Source organism: Pelobates fuscus, chromosome 7, assembly GCF_036172605.1.
Source record: "Pelobates fuscus isolate aPelFus1 chromosome 7, aPelFus1.pri, whole genome shotgun sequence".
Taxonomy (NCBI): domain Eukaryota; kingdom Metazoa; phylum Chordata; class Amphibia; order Anura; family Pelobatidae; genus Pelobates; species Pelobates fuscus.
In genome coordinates, this window is record NC_086323.1 from 124,314,406 (window position 1) to 124,336,618 (window position 22,213).

Genomic DNA, 22,213 nt, shown 5'->3' on the forward strand with positions numbered 1-22,213 from the left:
GACAGTATTAACTCACAATACATCCTATGTTTTCATTCTGTTTCCAACAGGTGGAGCTGGCTCTTTGGGATACAGCTGGACAAGAAGATTATGACAGACTGAGACCTTTGTCCTATCCAGACACAGATGTTATATTAATGTGTTTTTCTATTGATAGCCCTGACAGTTTAGGTAAGTAGTTAATGGCGGGTTTCATTTTATATATTTGGAACACTATGCAACAGTAATCCTCAGTTTGTCTAGGTCTGTTTACTGCAATGTGCCCTCACCTGTGGAGCTTAAAGCACTCTTAAATCCACACAGACCACTTGATCTCAATGGATGAATACAACATTGCAGTATTAATAGGAAATGGTGTAATAGCTTGTTGGCGCTAAAATATTAAAGGACCGCTCTAGGCACCCAGACCACTTCAGCTTAATGAAGTGGTCTGGTTGCCAGGTCCTTATAGGGTTAACCCATTTTTTCATAAACATAGCAGTTTCAGAGAAACTGCTATGTTTGTGAATGGGTTAAGCCTTCCCCTATTTCCTCTAGTGGCCGTCTCATTGACAGCCGCTAGAGGCGCTTGCGTGATTCTCACTGTGAAAACCACAGTGAGAGCACGCAAGCGTCCATAGGAAAGCATTATGAATGTTTTCCTATGTGACCGGCTGAATGCGCGCGCAGCTCCTGCCGCGCGTGCGCATTCAGCCGACGGGGAGGAGAAGAGGAGGATCGGAGGAGGAGAGCTCTCCGCCCACCGCTGGAAAAAGGTAAGTTTTAAACACTTTCCCCTTTCCAGAGCCGGGCGGGAGTGGGTCCCTGAGGGTGGGGGCACCCTCAGGGCACTCTAGTGCCAGGAAAACGAGTATGTTTTCCTGGCACTAGAGTGGTCCTTTAAGTGCAAAAGGTGACATGCAATATGTGAAGGTGCTTCTTGTTACTACTGTGAAACCAATCACGAAAGTTTCACAACAAAACTTAAACACACAGATAACCCTATGTACAGGTTTTATGGTGTTTTGGGAAGTTACAGGGTCAAATATAGCACGTTACATTTGAAATTGAAATTCGCCAGATTTGTTACGTTGCCTTTGAGACCCTATGGTGGCCCAAGAATTAAAATTACCCCTATGATGGCATACCATTTGCAATAGTAGACAACCCAAGGTATTGCAAATGGGGTATGTCCAGTATTTTTTAGTAGCCACTTAGTCACAAACACTGGCCAAAATTGGCGGTTTTTTGCATTTTCCACATACAAACAAATATTAACGCTAACTTTGGTCAGTGTTTGTAATCAAATGGCTACTAAAAAGACTGTACATACCCCATTTGCAATACCTTGTGTTGTCTGCTATTGCAAATGGTATGCCCTTATGGGTGTAAATTTCATTCCTGGGCTACTATACAGTCTCAAAGGCAACGTAACCAATCTGGCGAATTTCAATTTCAAATGTAACGTGCTATATTTGACCCTGTAACTTCCCAAAACACCATAAAACCTGTACATAGGGGATACTGTTTTACACGTGAGACTTTGCCAAATACAAATGTGTATTTTATTGTGGTAAAAGCAAACCGTATTATGACATTGACAGTTAAAATGTCATGAACTAAAAAATAACAATTTCTTATTTTCTCCTATTTTTTTCATATTAAATTGTTTCATTGCTAAATATTTGATATTAAATGAAATCCCTGTTTCCCCTGAATAACATGATATATAAGTGTGGGTGCATTTAATATGAAAGAGGTGAATTACGGTTGGACAGACATGTAGCGCAAATGCCAGGTTTTGTTTTGTTTTGTTCACAACGTGTACATTTGGCTCAGTCCTTAAGGGGTTAAATAAAACTATTACAATCTCTTAGATTTGAAATAATTGTTTAGTGAATAAGAGTGCGCTGGATTGTGCATTTTGTGTGTGTGTACATACATCTTGAAAAAGGCCCTATATGGGTCAAAACGTCGATCATTGAAAGTTTTTTTTTTTTTTTTTTCTTTTTTTTTTTTTTTCTACACATGTAATTTGCACTAAAGAATAAAGAAAATCACTTATGAAGACCTGTGAATGCACCTTTTTTATATTTGGATATATATATATATGTATATAATATTTTCACTCCATTGGCCACTGGAGGGAATGCCCGCCTGCCAACGTCAAGGCAGACCCACCTAGACGGGTCCTACTCTGACCATTTACCTTGCTTCCATGAGCTTCTGGCAAAAATATCTCTGAGACGGGGGTATTTTTTTTGTTTTTATATATACACCCCTATATACTTGTTATCCCGTAATAGGGAACACATGGGATGGGCGGCAGCATTGTAACCTAGCTGTGTGATACAAAAAGAAAAGTCCTGCACTCACTCCATCACTCCTGGGGACAGCAATGACCACAGTACACATCAGCTGATACATATAGTAAAAACCAAAGGAAAAAGGTTACCTGCACTCTCTCCTTAATCCCTATGTATATTTAAACAAATGTAGGTTATTTAGTTACTCCAATGGCCACTGTCTCATTAGAGATACGTGTGTGTATATATGCATGCGCATGCGTTTGGCACTCTGTCCATCCAAAAAGAAAAAATTGGCATAATTACCAGGGTGCAAACCAGTGATATAGATATAGAGAGATGCGCAATGATGAGGTGCACTCCTGGATTTGTAGAAAGTATTCAGTTTAATGTGACAAAAAAATAGTTCACAGGATCGACGTTTCGACCTACATATAAGGTCTTTTTCTTTTTCAAGATCAGACCTTGAAAAAGACCTTGTGTAGGTCGATCCTGTGAACCTTTTTTTTTTTTTCCCCCCCACATTAAACTGAATACTTTCTACAAATCCAGGAGTGCACCTCATCAGTATATTTTTTCCAGGAATCTCTTAAACACACACTCTCATAGGGAAATACAGCCAGTAAAATTAATTAGAAAAATTACTCACATTTTCCAAAAAAACTGCATATAATGCTGGCTCAGACATATGCATTTGAGTGTGAAGTGGGGTCTTTTCGCTTGGATTTATAGATGGCCGTTTTTATCCTCCGAATTGAAAAGAGGAGAGAAGCACCAAAACTATGAAAGTATCATATTTATTTATACAACAAACATAGAAACCTTGCATCTCAATTTGCTTTGTTACATAAAAGTCCACAGTCTTGGCACAATGCGTTTCAACGAAATGAGTCTTCCTAAGCCCCATAGCAAATGGAATGTCAAAATTGGAAATCCCTGGCACACCAGCTGCTGTGACCAAAAAATAAATACAATGTCAGATATTGTGAATTTATTTTTATTTTTTTAATGTGAAACATGCTATCTTACTCGTACATACAATACTGTTTTTTGTGTTTTTTCCATAATAGACATATGTATGCTCTCTATCCAAACCTCTATTCATACTCCATTTAACTTTACATTGAACCTACAGTAGTGAATCACTAGTGTCCAAAACTGTTGGTGAAGCAAGGACTGTGTATCAGATGAAAAAGGCTAACTAAACTGTTACAAGTACTGGGCCAGCTATCCTGGTGTAAATAAAGAACACCTTCACAGTAGTCTTAAACAAGAGTTTCTTTACAGGCAGTGAGAAACTTTTTAGGTCTATCTACACACTCAAAGTGCAGTCCGATTTCTAAAAACAACTCTGTTCTTGCAGAGCTATTATAAAGCTCTGGGCTAATTACCAAGTAACAGGTCAATTGTTTTGTTTTGAGCCTCTGCCTAATGTGTGTGTATTAAAATTCTTTATTTTTCTAAACAACTTTTGAAGTTTAGTTATGTAATTTAAATTGGGCTTAAAGTGTAGGCTGTCTGCTTTAATTTGAGAGTATTTACATCCAAATTGTGTGAATCTATTAGGAATTGACCGTGCTTTTTATATGTAGTCTCCGTGTTTTGCAAGGAATCGCATAATAGAAATTGTTTTATGGCCAGGTGTGATCCACCTGTACCAGGATCTTGGCGAGAGAAGAGCATTATAGAGTGGCACAGGCATGTTTTTATTATTTTTATTTTGGGCCTCTAGTATTGATATGACTGTTTACTGGATCAGTATATTTTGAAATGTGTAGTGCTATACTTTCTGCTTACATTTAGCCAAATGCTGCAAAATGAATAGTATAGAGCTTCGCGGTACAGATAAAGTGACCCGGGATATACTGCAAAAGCAACAAAGACCTTTTTCAAGTGAAATGGTCTTAAATCTAACTAAACAAGCCTCCTTACTCGCTGAAGCCCAAAAAAAATGCAACTTAGGACTGCTGCAGTAAAGGCCTGGCATCACTAAGAATTAAACCCAGAATTTCATGATTGCTTTAACAAAGTATTCAGAATGGTCATTTTATGTATGCTTTGGTTTGTCCACTTACTTTTCAGCCCCAGAAAAAGGGTCTGTGTGAAAATGTTCGTCATTCATAACTTTTCATCTGATATTTTGTTTGTTAAACCACTTGTATTGACAATGACAGTCTGCCCTTCAGTCTTGTCTTCATTTCTTAATTTCACATTGATTAGTGGCCTACAGAGCCAAAAAAATAGCATCACTGTCTCCATATATGTCCTATGTATATATTTAATGCTACAGTTGCTACATCACTGCCTGTCCAAAAAAAGTCACACACTCTAATATTTTGTTGGACCACCTTTAGCTTTGATTACGGCATGCATTCACTGTCATTGTTTTCAATAAGCTTCTACAATGTCACAAGATTTATTTCCGTCCAGTGTTGCATACATTTTTTTTACCAAGATCTTGTGTTTATGATGGGAGAGTCGGACCACTGTGCCAAGCCTTCTCCAGCGCATCCAAAGATTCTCAATAGTGTTAAGGTCTGGACTCTGTGGTGGCCAATCCATGTGTGAAAATGTCTCATGCTCCCCGAACCACGCTTTCACAATTTGAGCCCGATGAATCCTGGCATTGTCATCTTGGAATATGCCCGTGCCATCAGGGAAGAAAAAATCCATTGCTGGAATAATCTGGTCATTCAGTATATTCAGGCAGTCAGCTAACCTCTGGGCACATAATGTTGCTGAACCTAGACCTGACCAACTGCAGCAACCCCAGATCATAGCACGGCCCCACAGGCCTGTAAAGTAGGCACTAGGCATGATGGGTACATGTCTTCATCTGCCTTTATTCTTACCCTGATGCGCCCATCACTGGTGGTACCCCACTATCATTCCAGTTTTTAATAATGCGTTGGACAGTTCTTAACCCAATTTTAGTAGTTTCCACAATCTCCTCAGATGTTTTCTGTGGTTCATGCATGCCATTGATTTGACCCTTCTCAAACAGACTATCAACTTTTCCACGACCACAGGATGTCGTTTGACATGGTTGTTTAAGAAACGAGAAGCTACTCATTGCATCCGTTGGGGTCTAATAACGTGTTGCCTGCTGAAAGATAATCGCCCATGCAGTAACTATCCAATAGGAGGCTCTTGCCTATTTGCTTAGTTAAATCCAGGTGGCGACTTATTTTTTTTTGGCCAGGCAGTGTATGTTCATTCACCTTAACAATTTCTGTTTCTGTCTTTTATAGAAAATATTCCCGAGAAATGGACTCCAGAAGTTAAACATTTTTGCCCCAATGTACCAATTATCTTGGTTGGGAATAAGAAGGATCTGCGTAATGATGAGCACACTCGCAGAGAGCTCACCAAAATGAAACAGGTACATTCTTTGGATTAGTTGGCTTGGCTAATAGATATGTAATAATGGAATCTTTATTATTTGTTTTTAATTTTTTTTGTAGAGCCTTTTTCTTAACCCCTTAGGGACGCTGGACGGTTCAGGACAGTCATCGGCATTTTTCCATTGCAGACTGCCGACGGTCCTGAACCGTCCTAAATTTAAGATGTACTTACCCGATCGCAGTCGTTCCCCCGGCGGCGATCGGCGGTGCTCCCGTTGTGGGGAGACTGCCTGCAGCCCAGACAGTCTCCCCATGGCGGATTAGGACCCCTGTGGCCATGTGATCGCCCAACAGGGCGACCACATGGTCACAATAGGTGTCCTAGTGTCTGCCTGCAGGGTGACTGTCTGTGCTGACAGGCAGTCTCCCTGCTGCTGTAAAATCATAAAAGTTAAAGTGAATAAAAAGAAAATTATTATTGTGTGTGTGTGTGTATATATATATAGATATATAGATATATAGATATAGATATAGATATATATATATATAGACGTATATTATACCTATATAATATACGTCTATATCATATATAATGTCATGCTAAGTGTATTTTTATATTAATATGTACAAACATTAATATAAAAATACACTTATAATTAAATTACACACGTGTGTGTGTGTGTGTGTATATATATATATATATATATACATTATAATAACTATATATATATTGTGTATATATTATTATAAAATACAAATAAGTAATTTAAATTTAAACATGTAAAAATAATAATAAAAATAAAAAAAATTATATCTATACGAAATTTTATTCTAACTGTATTTTGATATTAATATATATATATATATTTATATCAAAATACACTTAGAATGAAATTGTATATATATCTGTGTATAAATAAATAAAAAGAATACGAACTATTCATATGTCCATATACAAAATTATATAAATATACACGTAGACTTCAAATATATAAATATTCATATATATTTAAATTCTACGTGCGTATTTATGTAATATTTTTACATAATTAAGTTATTTTATTGATTGCAATTTAAGGGACCTGCCTGCCAACCCAGGCCGAAAGTCCAGAGAATTTAATTTGCTATCACTGTATTTTACCCTGTAACGTTCTACGACACCCTAAAACCTGTACATGGGGGGTACTGTTTTACTCGGGAGACTTTGCTGAACACAAATATTAGTGATTCAAAACAGTAAAACATATCACAGCGATGTCAGTGAAAGTGACTTTTTTTTGCATTTTTCACACACAAACAGCACTTTTACTGATGATATAATTGTTGTGATACATTTTCCAGTTTTGAAACACTAATATTTGTGTTCAGCAAAGTCTCCTGAGTATAACAGTACCCCCCATGTACAGGTTTTATAGCGTTTTGGAAAGTTACAGGGTCAAATATATGGGTCAAATATTTTTACATTGAAAATGGCCAGGTTGGTTACGTTGCCTTTGAGAGCGTATGGTAGCCCAGGAATGAGAATTACCCCCATAATGGCATACCATTTGCAATAGTAGACAACCCAAGGTATTGCAAATGGGGTATGTCCAGTCTTTTTTAGTAACCACTTAGTCACAAACACTGGCCAAAATTAGCATTCAATTTAGTTTTACTTTTTTCACACACAAACAAATATGAACGCTAACTTTGGCCAGTGTTTGCGACTAAGTGGTACTAAAAAAAGTCCGGACATACCCCATATTGAATACCCTGGGTTGTCTACGTTAAAAAAAAAATGTACATGTGGGGTGTTATTCAGCGATTTATCACAGATAATAGTGTTACAATGTCACTATTGATACATTTTAAAAATGTATGTTTTGAAACCGCAATATCCTACTTGTACTTGTTATGTTATGTACCTATAACATGCAAAAAGCATGTAAACACTGGGTATTTTTAAACTCAGGACAAAATTTTGAATCTATTTAGCAGTTTTTTTCATTCGCTTTTGTTGATGAGTAAAAGATTTTTCACATAAAAGTCAAAAAACATGTATTTTTTTTCAATTTTTCAGCATATTTTTTAAAAATTAAATTACATGAGATTATATAAATAATGGTATGTAAAGAAAGCCCCTTTTGTCCTGAAAAAAACAATATATAATTTGTATGGGAACAGTAAATGAGAGAGCGGAAAATTACAGCTAAACACAAACACCACAAAAGTGTAAAAAGATGCCTGGTCGCAAATGTACAACATCGCAAAAACAGTCCGGGGGTTAAAGTCTTTGTCACAAGGTGATAAATATTTTGTATATTTTAAGTTTGCATGCCAACTGAATACTAACTGGCAGAGTTTGGAGAGTAGAGTACTTAACAGGAGCATGCATTGTCCTTGTATGTCTGCAAGATGCTCTCACACAGTGACCGTTGTGATGGTTTCCAGTATAATGTGAGGTTTCTGTCAAAATTCTGCTGTGTGTGTATGAAAATGTCTTGATAATTCTGTTATTTCAATTTATTCCATGCAGGAGCCAGTAAAGCCAGAAGAAGGCAGGGACATGGCCAATCGAATTTCTGCCTATGGTTACATGGAATGCTCTGCCAAGACAAAAGATGGCGTTAGAGAGGTGTTTGAGATGGCCACGCGGGCAGCTTTGCAAGCCAGACGTGGCAAAAAGAAAACCACGTGCCTTCTCATATAACAAACATGCTGTAATGCACACAACATACACCACGTCCCCACACTCCTGCAGGAGGCGGGATGGAGGGGCCAATGTGCAGCGAGGGAGATCCCTGTGGCATCCATGAAGTCACCGAAAAATCCTTGACGTGATTATTAATCTTTAGCGTGTTCTTACTGGCCTTCTATATAATTTTTTTTTTTTTTTGTCTACTGAATTGAAATTTTATAAAAAAAAAGTTCTCTTGCTACCAGTATTTAAGTAAACATTTGTGTTTGTGTTTTTTTTTTTGTTTGTTTATAATATATAAAGGATATATATAACTATATTCTGTAACTTCACCGATAGTCGCAGATGTGTACGTTCACCAGACTAACTCTGACATTCCACGGTATATGCCATCTCCGCCAGGCAAACCCTGATTTATTTTTATTCCCCCCCCCCCCCTTATCTCTAAAACCCTAGACTTGATTAACATAATTTGTAGATTTAGCATATCTTATGTAGTAGACCATTGCTCAGTAAAAATCAAACTTTAGGTTGATCTTCTATTGACTGGGGCAGTTGTAAGTTTTGTAAGAGTGGCTGTTGTCACATGGGAGTTATTTTTAAGTATATGAAAGTGGTTTGCTTTTTTGCAGGAATATCGTAAATAACATGCCTGTAAAATCAGTACTCTGCTATACTCTCGTGGCCCCCCAATAGAAGTCTTCCTTTAAATGTTGCAGCCTGTTTTACATAGTCTTTCAACCACATGTTCTACATGTTGTCTAATTGTTCGTGCTGGGAGCAAGAGCTTCTAACTTTGGTATTGGACAGTGCATCGATAAAAAAAGTTGTGAACCCAAACTGCTGCAATGTTTTCATTGACCTGTATGCTGCCGGACATACACCCCAAACAATAGTCAATTTGATGGGATTGTGCTGTATATCTCTTTTCTCCCATTAATTTCTTTTTGCAAATGCATTTTTAACATGTGAGATGTTTTGAAGACCAGGTGCCACATTTCCCTCCCACATCTAAATGTGGGATGCCATTACTGCTGTTTTGGTAGCAATTTCTGTAGAAACACAATATTGAGGGAATACTGTAATTTGGTTGCAGTTGATCTGCTACATATACTGTTTAGTCATTACAGCTGAAGGTTCATTTGGAGAGTTTTAGACTGGTTTGTGTGTTTTTGCAAGGTTCTTTGTTATGCTTGGACTAATGTCTGCAGATGTTTCCTGGTGGCAGATGTCAGACCATTTTGTCATTGCTGCAGAAGACACTAGGTTATGAACACGCAAAGGTTTATTTTGACCTGAATACATTTTTGTGTGGAAAAGAAATGTCTAGCAGTACTATATTATATAAAAGCATCCGTAATACAGCCTTTTGTTTAGCACCAAAATTTTGCTGGTGCTGAAACTGAAAAATATCACCTTTGTACCTCAATTACAAGCTATTCTAAAGTAAATGCAGTGGTTCCTTGTAAATTTGTAACGAGGTCAGTGTGAAGTAAACTCTCGTGCTGTGTTGCAGTTTTTTTAGCTTAACAAGCTTAATAAGAATCACTTCAAAGACCTTGTAAATGCCTTCAGACATTTCACTGAGGATCCATTTGTATGGTATCTGCCTTGGCTTTCTGCAAAATTGTTGGGTTCAGTATATCTGCTCTTGGTGTTCTAAAATCTGCTAAGTGTTAATCAGAAGGTTTACTATAATATACTGATCCAAAATTTTGTGGTGGGAAGGGGGCCACTAACTTTGGAATTGTCAATGTCTGATTATTACTGTTTTCTCTTTTCTACCAATAAAAAAAAATGAATAAATATTGGTTAAAAGTCTTGATTGCATGGGATGCAGAGCAGTTGTGTAACTGGCATGTGCCATTTTTGTTTCTCCACCCTCGTAGGTGGGGATTCATAGGGAGGAACCTTGTGGAAGAAGTTTAACTTTTTTTTTTTCTCTCCCCTCCCCCCCCTCTTTTTTTTTTTTTTTTTTTTTTTTCCCTCTTCCCTCTTACACTATCAAACATGTAAAGGGTTTTCACCTCTTCTCTCTATCCCTTTGCCGATGTAGCTTGTTTTTTTGTATAATTAGAACATCTATCTGTTACTTATAATCTCTAAGGTTTGGTTCCCCCCCACTCGAAGTGTTTTGGGAAAACAAAATGACTTGAGAGACAAACTTTTGTTAGAGAAACCGTTTCTTATTGTACAAAGGTCTTGTAACCTACCTTAAGTAATAAAAAAGCAAAAAACAAACTCGTATTTTATATATTCAATGGTTCCACATATCCGCAGGCAACTGCCCTTTAAAACTGTGCCAGATAAATTACAATTAAATAGGTACGTTTTAAGTATGTGTATGCTATATTGGAGATGTTTAAGATTTTATATAACATTACTTTTTGCCATCAAAATTTCTAAATGAGAAGTATCCACTCGCCACACCGCTCCCTCTTGAAAACTGGAATAATTATCTTTGCAGAGTTAAGGGACCTGGGACAGTGCACCCAGACCACTTCAGTGAGCTCAAGTGGTCTGAGTGCCTATAATATCACTTTACGTTTTAGGGAAAGCAGTGCCTGCAAGGGGAATGAGGAGAGACCAGCTTTGGAGAGAGTCATAATTTATTGCAGTAGTTTTGGACGGGCAATCTGAGTGGTGAGAGCTGTATTTACATATCACAAAGCCAACATATTGATGGGGTCTTTTAATTCCTTTAGGACCAATGACTGACTTATTCTGTCTTTGATGTATTTAAAGGATAACTGTCACTTAAAAACTCTTTAATATAATTTCATAGTTTAAGTAGGAGGGAGGGACACCACATGCCACTTTTTTAGCACATGACCGGATTCTTCTCGTGTACACACACTCTCTCACCCTCCCACCCCTAAACCCTCTTTTCAAACACTGTCTGACATGAGGAGGGGGCAGGGGGCGGAGTAGAAAAGTGTTTATATACAGCAATACAAACATGGCAGGGGAGAGAAATGAAAAACTGATAACCCGATTAAGCTCAACATATCATGTCTGTGTGCAAATAGTATTCATTTCTGGAATATGTTTAATGGGACACTATAGTCACCAGAACAACAACAGCTTATTTTATTTGTCCTGGTGAGTAGAATCATTCCCATTAGGCATTTTGCAGTAAACACTGTCTTTTCAGAGAAAATGCAGTGTTTACATTACAGCCTAGGGATAACTCTACTGGCAACTCCTCAGAAGGCTGCTAGAGGTGCTTCTTGGGGCAGTGCTGCCATTCACTGTCTCCACCCTCTGCAGGCAGATGCTGATTCAATACATTTCCATGAGGAGATGATGATTGGCCAGGGCTGTGTTTGACTTGTACTGGCTCTGCCTCTTTGACACTCAGCCAATCCTATGGGAAAGCATTGTGGATGGCTCACAATCACGTCTGATGTAAGCAGGCAGATCGGGGACCGAGGCAGCAACTGCAGTCTTGGATACAAGTAAGATTTTTCTATATTTAGGGGGGTCTAGATGGTGGTTTTAGCACAATAGGGTCAGGGATACAGGGTTGTGTTCCTGACCCTATAGTGTTCCTTTAAATATGTGAGCTGCTAAAATGCCATAAAATACAAAATAATCCAGGGGTAGGAAACCTTTGACACTCCAGATGTTGTGGACTACTCCACTTATGCTTTGCCATCATTATGGCTGAAAGCGCATAATGGCAGATGTAGTGTACAACATCTTTTGTGCTGTTGCCTACCCCTGCCATAGACCCAATCTTCGATTTGGGATAGAGATGTATAACAAAAAATGCCAGGAAGTGCGCACTCACAAGACTTTAAATCAAGAATAGATTACTTTTATTCCATGAACTACATCACATCGAGCATCATCAACTTTTCAGACCTGAACCCAGGACTTTCCCAAGACATACTGTCCACATTTACACAATATATTCTAAAGAATAATAAAAAAAAAAAACTAACTTATTATACATGTCCATTCTCCCTGAATTCCATGGACCTGGTCGAACAAATATGAAGATTTGTACAGGAGTAGCTTACATCAGGTTTACAAAATACACAAACAAAACCTTGTTATTTGTGTGTTCTAAAATACAAAATTAACTACAATGTTTAGCAGAGATTGGCAGCTAAATGGCTACATAAAATGTGTCAATACTTTAAAGGGCCATTATAGGCACCCCAGACCACTTCATCTCATTGAAGTGGTCTGGGTGCACTGTCCCTGTCAGGGTTAATGCTCCTCTGGTTTGCTTTGGTATTCGAGGCAGACCAGGAGCACCCAATTGCGCTGTCCCTGCAGCTTTGATTGCTCTGACAGCCTATCAGAGCGAGCACATGTGCTGCAGGGACTCCTGATCTGCATCTCCCTGTAAAACAAAGTTAACTTTAAGTTCCCCTACTTCCCTTCACTGCCATTTGATCACTGACTACAGGGATCAAAATACAGATCTGGGCATTTTACTGTGATCTGATTAATATATATTTTTATAAAGTCTTGAGGGTTAACTTTTTTTTTTTTTAACCAAGTACACATCAGCCACAATACATATAGTAAAAACAAATAAAAATGAACCCCTTCTCTGCCAGTTGATCACTGCCTACAGTGATCAAAATACAGATCACTGTATTATACTGTGATCTGACTCTTTTTTTTTTTTTTTAAATAATTTTTTAAAGCTCCTGAGGGTTAACTTTTTATTTTAAACCCTCAGGGGTTCAATTTATTTCATTAATATAAATATTTTGCTGGGTGGGTGGGAGTTATAGGAAATTGGAGAATTTACTATTAGTGCTGCTTACTGCTAGTTAGTGGTAAAAATATAAGTTTATAAAAAAAAAAAATGTAAGGTGTAAAAGTTAAAAATTAAAGTTTAAACATTTTTTTTTTATTATAAATGAAAATATATTAAAATGCTCATTACCACTACACCTGGAACAAACTAGCAAAAAAAATGATCCCACACTTCAGGTTCAAAATATGCCTTTTGAATTACCCCGGAGCGTAAATAGTATGTGTTTGTGGGGAATTTTGAATAACCAACCACCTAAACTACTCCAAAATGGCACATGGACACCGCATAAAACTTCAAAGTAAGGAGAGAAAAAAAAAAACTGTCTGCATCTCAAATGTGCCCCTTCAAAATCCACATATACCTGACAAAGGTACATACAGGGGTATTGTTGTACACAGACTACATAGCTGAGCAATATATTAAATATTATACAGCTGTAGCACACATAAGGTTTGCAAAATCTACCATGCAAACTAACTTTGTGTGTCAAAAAGGCAGGGGAAAAAAAAGCTTATTACCACTACATATGGTACAAACTAGCGGAAAAATTATCCCATGTCAAAGTTCAAAATATGCCTTTTGAAATACCCTAGGATGTCTTCTTTGAGAAATGGCATGCCTTTATGGTGTAGTGGGAATATGCCGCTTGCTGAAGTGCTCCAAAATGGAACACTGAGCCATCAAAACCATGTATGAAAATTCACTCTTAAAAACCTGAACTTGTCACGTCTCTTTTACAGCACTGTAACTTCACAAAATAGTGTCTAGGTTATACATTGGGCATATTGTTTTACTCAGAAGATGTAACTAAGCATAATTTGGGGGATTTTATGACCGTGGTACATAACAAGTGTAAGAAACTCCGCAAAAATGCAACATCTATGGAAAAATTCAATTCCAACCCCCAATTCCCCCCCTCACCGCAAACAACCTAAAATGGTGACAAGTTAAGGCACAATATACACCATATAGGATACCCTGGAGTGTCTGATTTCTCAAATGGAAGCCCTTTGTGGGGTTATTTGAGCCTTTAAACTGCTATAATGCCACAGAATGAGACATAGAATTTTCATAGATGCATTTGATGGGCCTAACTATAGAAACTAAAATAGCCTTGTCTCTTATATGGCATTGTCTTATGTGCTCCCAACTTGCGCCATTACAGTCCATAATGAATGCGGCAGCGAGGCTCATCTTCCTGTCCGCTCGCACCTTCCATGCCTCACCCTTCTGTCAGTCCCTACATTGGCTTCCTATAAAATATAGAGCTCAATTTAAAATTCTGGTTCTTGCTTTCAAATCGCTACATAATGCTGCTCCCACCTATCTATCCTCCCTTATACACAAGTATGTCCCGTCTAGGCCCTTACGATCTGCTGAAGACTTACTGTGCTGTTACACAGTTAATATTCTCGTTATTGTAGATGCAATTTACATAGCATATTCTGTGAGTTATTTACCTTGTATTTTTCTATGGGTAGGTATTTGCTGCCACCTTCTGGCCCGTTTTGGTAATGCTCTTGTTCCTCCTGTGAGCATCTTACATCATTTTCTGCTATGTAAACTCCGCCCTGTTCTTGCTGTACTTCCGGTGTCATGGCGACTGACATTTGCCTCATGAAACTGGGACTCTTGTTTTCCACATGTTAAGCTAAGGAAAGCATCATCTTTTGACCGCATAATACTGAAATCCATTCATTCTGCTGTATTCCTGTTGTGTCATGTTCAGAATAAACCAGCTTTTGAATTGAAACCAGTATTGGTGAGTTCAGCTATCTGAGGAGGATTGTCCGCAGTGACCGTATCTGCTTATACAGGCCAAGCACAGAGGTCTCACAAGGGTTAGATCACTATCACATCAATCCAAGTCAGAATAGTCAAAAGATGCATATAATTCCTGCAGCTGCTGTGTATATGTGAGAGCATAATTTACAATCTAGCTCAGTCCCATCCCCATCTTCTGAAGCAGCTCAGTCCCATCCTCCATCTTGTGAAGCAGCTCAGTCCCATCCTCCATCTTGTGAAGCACATGGTGGCTGAAGCTCACTGCACTGCATATGATCTGTTCTTACTGCATTCTAACTGCACTTCATGTGAACATTGAAGCTGTTTCTCTACACTGAACTGTGTTACCCGTCTAAGCTACTGTGTGGTTTCTTAAAGAGACAGTACCATTTTCTGCAAAACAATATAAAATATCTAGCCAACGCTCTGAACACTCTTTTATGGCAGAAACAATACAGATACATCATGCTTCTGAACCAGAAGGTGCACAGGGAACAGATCCAGCAGATATTACAGAACAAAGTGTAAAAGCCAAACGTATAATAAAACCGACACAGAAATTTAGAGAAAACTATGAAGCAACTAGAGATGAGTTATCCAGTAATCTGTCAGACCTCTGGGACAGAACCTCACACTGCATGTCAGTTTTTGCAAATTTCACTGATCAACCGGCTGAATTAAGAGACTCTGTAAATCGCCTATGTGCCGCATATGAACACTATAAGCGGTTGTCTGTAAAATACTCAGCCTTCTTGCAGGACTCTAATATAGAGGATTCTTCAGCAGAACTGACCAGGACCAATGCACTAAACCGACAAAGGGATCTTGAAGTGCAAAATGCTAAGCTTAAGGCAGAACTCCGCATAGCTCATCTGCTGGAGACCAGATCTCACAGATCCACCTCAACCAAGCGCACCGCACCTTCTTCTCGATCCTCTTGCTCCAGAAATTCAATATTAAATGATAAGCTTATTGAGGCCCGCGCTGATGCTGAAGCAAAAAAGGTGCAAAGCTTTTTTTGTCAGAAAGCAAGCAGAGGAAGAAGCACAAATAAAGATTCTGCAAATGGAAGGTGAGAGCAGTTTCCCTGGCAGAAGCACAAATAAAGATTCTGCAAATGGAAGGTGAGAAAGCAGCTTCCCTGGCAAGGCTAAAAGTCCTCGAACAAGCAGTGAGACAAAGCACTAATCTGGACTGTCTTATCCCAGCAGAACTGGAAGATCCAGTTGAACGCACCAGTGAATATATACTAAAGCATAACATTTGCAAGGATACAGAGTCATCTCCTGTACTTCCTACAAACAACACTGTTCAGACTCTCAACACGGAGACCTCCCAACACAATATGCCTGAGCCTCTTCAAGTTTACAATACAGGTACATCTATGCAGCCAACCACATCTTCTCCTGCAAACAACAATGTGACTTTCGGTGACAAGCTGCATCTGAAGCCACCGCCAGCACAAGCCTTAGAGACTAAGCCAAAGTTAAACGCTCATGCTACATCATTCTACCCTGGTGAACCTCACCCTACATCACCAGAGAACTTTCACAACCACAAGGGGTTCCACAAGTTACTTTGGTACCAAAGAGTGAGAAATCAGATTGGAATGACTTCGCCAGATATATGGTGCGCCGTGAGCTCATTAACACAAGCCTCTCAAGGTTTGACGATAGTGCAGAGAGCTACAGGGCCTGGAGAGCAACATTCAAGGCTGCTATTGCTGATCTCAACCTTACTGCTAGGGAAGAACTTGATTTGATCATAAAATGGTTGGGACCAGAATCTTCCAATCGTGTTAAAAGACTGAGAACAGTACATGTTGACCACCCAGATGCAGGTCTTTCTGCTGCATGGGCAAGACTTGCGCAAACTTATGGTAGCTCTGAAGCCATAGAAAGTGCTCTATTCAAGAGACTGCAAAACTTTCCAAAAATATCAAACAAAGACCATTGCAAGCTGCAAGATCTAAGTGACCTCCTCATGGAATTGGAGTTGGCAAAGAGAGATCCATGTCTACCTGGACTAAGCTTATTGGACACTGCTCATGGTGTCAACCCAGTGGTGTCTAAACTGCCATACAGCCTACAAGAGAAATGGGCACAACAAGGATCAAAGTATAAAAGAGACTATAATGTATCTTTTCCTCCATTCTCATACTTTTGCAGGTTCATTAGTGATCAAGAGAATGGGGGATGGGTCTGCGCCACTGTATACAACAGATAATAATATTAAGTCCAATGGGATCTGTATCGTTGTGTCCAAAGTTCTACTTTATACGATATCCAGAAGATGTCAATGACATGGAGGATAGTCCAATTGTATAAAAAAATAGAAGAATTCTTACTTACAGTTGGCAGAGCTTAATCCAGCTCTGGTGTGAATGGCTTATAGCGGTATTATCCCCGCTTGCAGGATATGCGGCAAGTGTCCTCTTATTCGGTAGAGCTTCCGCTAGCTCTAGGTTGTTAGGTGTGCAGCGGTATAATCCCCGCTTGCAGGATATAGGATGAGTGATCTTGACGCGAATATCAATAGCCTGGAGAGCAACATTCAAGGCTGCTATTGCTGATCTCAACCTTACTGCTAGGGAAGAACTTGATTTGATCATAAAATGGTTGGGACCAGAATCTTCCGATCGTGTTAAAAGACTGAGAACAGTACATGTTGACCACCCAGATGCAGGTCTTTCTGCTGCATGGACAAGACTTGAGCAAACTTATGGTAGCTCTGAAGCCATAGAAAGTGCTCTATTCAAGAGACTGCAAAACTTTCCAAAAATATCAAACAAAGACCATTGCAAGCTGCAAGATCTAAGTGACCTCCTCATGGAATTGGAGTTGGCAAAGAGAGATCCATGTCTACCTGGACTAAGCTTATTGGACACTGCTCATGGTGTCAACCCAGTGGTGTCTAAACTGCCATACAGCCTACAAGAGAAATGGGACTTAATATTATTATCTGTTGTATATAGTGGCGCAGACCCATTCTCTTGTTTTGTCTATTTACCTCCAGGGACATTAGAGGGAGTCCTTGTTTGGGACTGCTGCCTTTCTGATTAGCGCTGACTCTATTCCTTGTTTCATTAGTGATCAAGCTTGGATGAGAAATGACCCCAGCTTCAGTGAACCCAACATGCCTGCTTCATCTTCATCATCATCAAGGTATGATAACACAGCACCTAAACGTAGAGACTTTAATAAAGCAATATCGGTCAAGAGGACAGACATCTCACCCTCCGTCACCTCACCTAGTGATGAGTGCGTGGTTGACAAAGATAAAGACCCTAATCGCCAGTGTCCTATTCACAAGAATCCTCACCCTCTTAAGAAATGTTGTGGACTTAGGGCCAAGACTTTACAAGAGCGCAAGGAGATTCTCCAGAAACTTGGAATATGCTTCAAGTGCTGTGCTTCTTATAGCCACCTTGCTAAAGACTGTGAAGCCCTCATCGAGTGCACAGAATGCAGCAGCGACAAACATGTTACAGCTATGCATCCTACTCCACTTCCAGACAAGTTACAGCAGCCACCTACCTCCTCACCTGCCTCAAGTTATGGCGGGGAGTAACAAAGTCATGCTCCAGCCAAGATTAACGTTCTCTCTTCATGCACAGAAGTCTGTGGAGAAGGCTTGGATCACAAATGCTGCGCCAAGGTATGCCTAGTCAGGATATACCCAAAGGACCACCCTGAGAAAGCTACTAAGATGTATGCCATAATAGATGAACAGAGCAATAGATCCCTGGTTAAGCCTAAATTCTTTGAGATCTTTGGCATAGAGGGTCATCCCACACCGTATACTCTTAGAACCTGTTCTGGTCGTGTAGAGGCTTTTGGCAGAAGAGTGGATGGGTTCATGGTTTCTCACATCAAAGGGGGACAGGGTATACCCCTACCATCATTAGTTGAGTGTGACCAGATACCAGATGAAAGGCAAGAGATTCCCACTCCAGAAGCCGCATATCACCATCCTCACTTAAGACACCTTGTTGATGAGATTCCTGCAATGGACATGAATGCTGAAATTTTGGTTCTCCTAGGAAGAGACATCCTCAGAGTACATAAAGTGCGCGACCAGTGTGATGGACCTGACGACGCCCCTTATGCACAAAGACTTGAACTAGGCTGGGTAATAGTGGGCGATGTATGCTTAGACAGGAAGCGTACGTCATCTGAGATCCGCTCCTTCAAAACTTACATACTGGGGAATGGACGTGCCTCCCACTTCAAACGATGCCCTCGCCATTATGAAGTAAAGCAAAAACCTCTTGACGTGATCCAAGTACGGCATACTGCTTCTATTCCTTCTTATGACAACCTAGGTGCTGCAGTGTTTAGTACTACAAATGATGACAACAAATTAGCCTTGTCGATTGAAGACAAAGAATTCAGCAAAATAATTGGACAAAGAATTCTTCCAGGACGAGTCTAACAGCTGGGTTGCGCCATTACCTTTTCGAGCAGCAAGAGCCAAACTCCCTACCAATCGTGAACAGGCTGTATCCAGATTGAATTCACTTCAACGAACACTAAAGAACAGACCTGAAATGAAGGATCATTTCATCGCTTTCATGAAAAGGATCTTCGACAATGATCATGCCGAACCAGCGCCACCACTTCACAGTCATGATGAGTGCTGGTACCTGCCTTTCTTCGGAGTTTATCATCCACGCAAGCCCAAACAAATCAGGGTAGTATTTGACTCCAGTGCCAAGCATCAAGGCGTATCCCTGAACGATGTTCTACTCACAGGTCCGAATCTATCCAACAACCTTGTAGGGTATACCTTTTAACTTGTCCGTGTGGGCGTCAATATGTAGGCCAAACCACAACACCCCTGAAATGTAGATTTTGTGAACATAGGACAGCTATTATACGTAATGACAATAGGTCCTCAGTAGCCCGTCACTTTGCCATTTTCCACGAGAAAAATCCATCTGGTATCCAACTTATGGGGATAGTACATATTCCCCCCCAGCAAGATGAGGCTTTAAGGAAAAGGGAATTGATTAAATTTGAGTCACTTTGGATTTTTAGGCTTAATTCTATTATTATTATTATTATTATTTTATTATTTATATAGCGCCAACAAATTCCGTAGCGCTGTACAATGGGTGGACTAACAGACACATAATCAGACCACTGGACGTACAGGAACAGAGGGGGTTGAGGGCCCTGCTCAATGAGCTTACATATGACACCGAATGGCTTAAATGAAGAGTTGGAGCTGTTCTAACTATTATAATCTTATCTACTCCCTTGTCTAATGGGGTGTCTATTGTTATTATAGTCTAATCTACTCCTCTGTCTAATGGGGTGTCTATTGTTATTATATCTATACCGACCTCTGGTCCAATTTGCCCCATGTATAATAATATTTTTGGGGGGTTGTTTTTTCCCCACAAGGTATATACTTTTACCATAAGTTTATGTATGGTTTCTGGTCACTGGGATTGATATTCCCTTTTTGATTAAGAGTCTTTATAATAACCAAGTCTGTCCCTTTAAATGGAAATGATGATGTAATTGAATTCTCGTGGTTGATTTTCATATATCTTTGGATTTTTGTATTTCATATTTCTTGTCAATATTCCTATCTAACTATTTATATTATGGTGCCTAACTTTTATAGATTATATACTTTATAGGTTTCTATAGATTGCTTTTCACACACATATGTATATAAACTGCAGCTATTTGGTTAAATGTAACAGTGAATAGTATAGAAGTGGCGCTAAAGGGTCAAATCGGTGAAATATACTTAAAGAAACATGTACAACCAAAAAGGTTTGAGCGCACACACACACCAAACAGGAGTGATTACCTGGGGTATAGCAAATAGGTATCTCCTCCTTAGTACACAATGATAGGGTTTGACAAATGGAAAATCCCTATATAAAAAATATAAATACAGAGAAGGACATAGTGCAACCTGTATAGTATATACACTTAAAAGTGAAAATTTGAGATGGAATCACTCACACTTTTTTGAGCCGTTTAGAAGTAGGCTCAGGACTTATACAGCTTTCATGTCACTTAAATGGGACATGCACATTTACTGGAATCCTCAGGCCAGTTCCCCTTAGGTCCCAATGATCATCAAGTTTGGAGTCAGGAGTCAGGAGCCAGGAGCCAGGAGTATCAGGATAGTAATTTATTTTAACGGATAGTTAAAAGATAAGTAATAAAAAGCAATATTGCACACACAACGCGTTTCAACCAACTAGATGTGGTCTTCCTCAGGTGCTCTTCTAAGTTACAATAGATAAACCACAGTTTATATAGGGGAATTATTACCTGCTTAATTAAACAAATTCACAGCACTTGTATATGTAATTACCCTTATATGGTCCGGACCGGATGTGATCTGCCACCTCCAATATGGCTGCACATCCGGTTCGGAAGGGCATATAAACAGATTCAATATACCATATACAAAAAACAATCACCAGAGACAGTCAATACATCCTATCCCCATCACAGTCAGCTACCATGATATGATAAAATCATGTGTGACTGTGAAAATAGGTATATCTAGGGTTCTTTCGATGTTCCGTTTCGTCACTTCCGGTGACGTATCCAAAAATGGAGTCCGCCCGTCGCGTCACTTCCGGTGACGCATATATTAGCCGAGCCCATCAATCTTGCTTCTGGTATCATAATGGGGAGGCGGAAACACTCTCTTCGTTCTCCTGGGAGTATAGGAGTGTCCATTTTTGCTTTGAAGATAAGGTGGCCATCTTAAGAGTGGGCAAACAGTCCTCTTATGAATGATTTCACACGCAAGGCACATATTGCGTATAAATAAAAGAAAAACACAAAATATACATGTATTAATACCAACATCCACTATACACATATAAATGCAACCCATTTTATAACTCTTTAATGCAGATAATAAATGCACTGCATTATTTAGGGGTGCATCAATGTAACAATGTTAAATAAACCATATATAAAAATTCCTGTACTAGGAAAACTAAAATATAAAAAATAGCTGTCTATTAATAACCTGATCTCAACCGACTAGACCAGAAATGATATAGAATAAAATAATTATAAATAATTAGATAAAACATCCTAAAAAGGACCATATTAAAAATAGAAAAGATATAAATGCTATAAAAATTCTTCGTAAATGAGTTCTCAGATACCATCAATTATAACAGCTTATTGATCTCAAAATCAATGTTGAGACCTTTTGGGGCCAGAGAGCGTAATTCGAAAATCCACTTGGATTCTTTTAAACTAAGGGCTTTCGATATATCTCCACCTCTCCAGTGTCCCACTACTTTTTCAATGGCAAAAAAGCTCAGAAGCTTAGGGTCCGAGCCATGATG

General features: G+C 39.1%; 2 protein-coding genes across 4 annotated transcripts in view; both read left to right on the top strand.

Moving 5' to 3' along the window:
• The window catches only part of RHOA (ras homolog family member A), a 35,172-nt gene extending 26,609 nt beyond the window's left edge, over nucleotides 1-8,563 (top strand). For all 3 annotated transcript variants that reach the window (XM_063426538.1, XM_063426539.1, XM_063426540.1), the window contains exons 3-5: nucleotides 51-171; nucleotides 5,537-5,667; nucleotides 8,145-8,563. In XM_063426538.1, the coding sequence (XP_063282608.1) occupies nucleotides 51-171; nucleotides 5,537-5,667; nucleotides 8,145-8,318 (426 nt within the window). In that variant the 3' untranslated portion in view covers nucleotides 8,319-8,563. The remainder of the gene's footprint in view (nucleotides 1-50; nucleotides 172-5,536; nucleotides 5,668-8,144) is intronic.
• Nucleotides 1-22,213, top strand: part of AMIGO3 (adhesion molecule with Ig like domain 3) — a 455,802-nt gene that overhangs the window by 379,749 nt on the left and 53,840 nt on the right. The gene's annotated exons all lie outside the window — the stretch shown is intronic.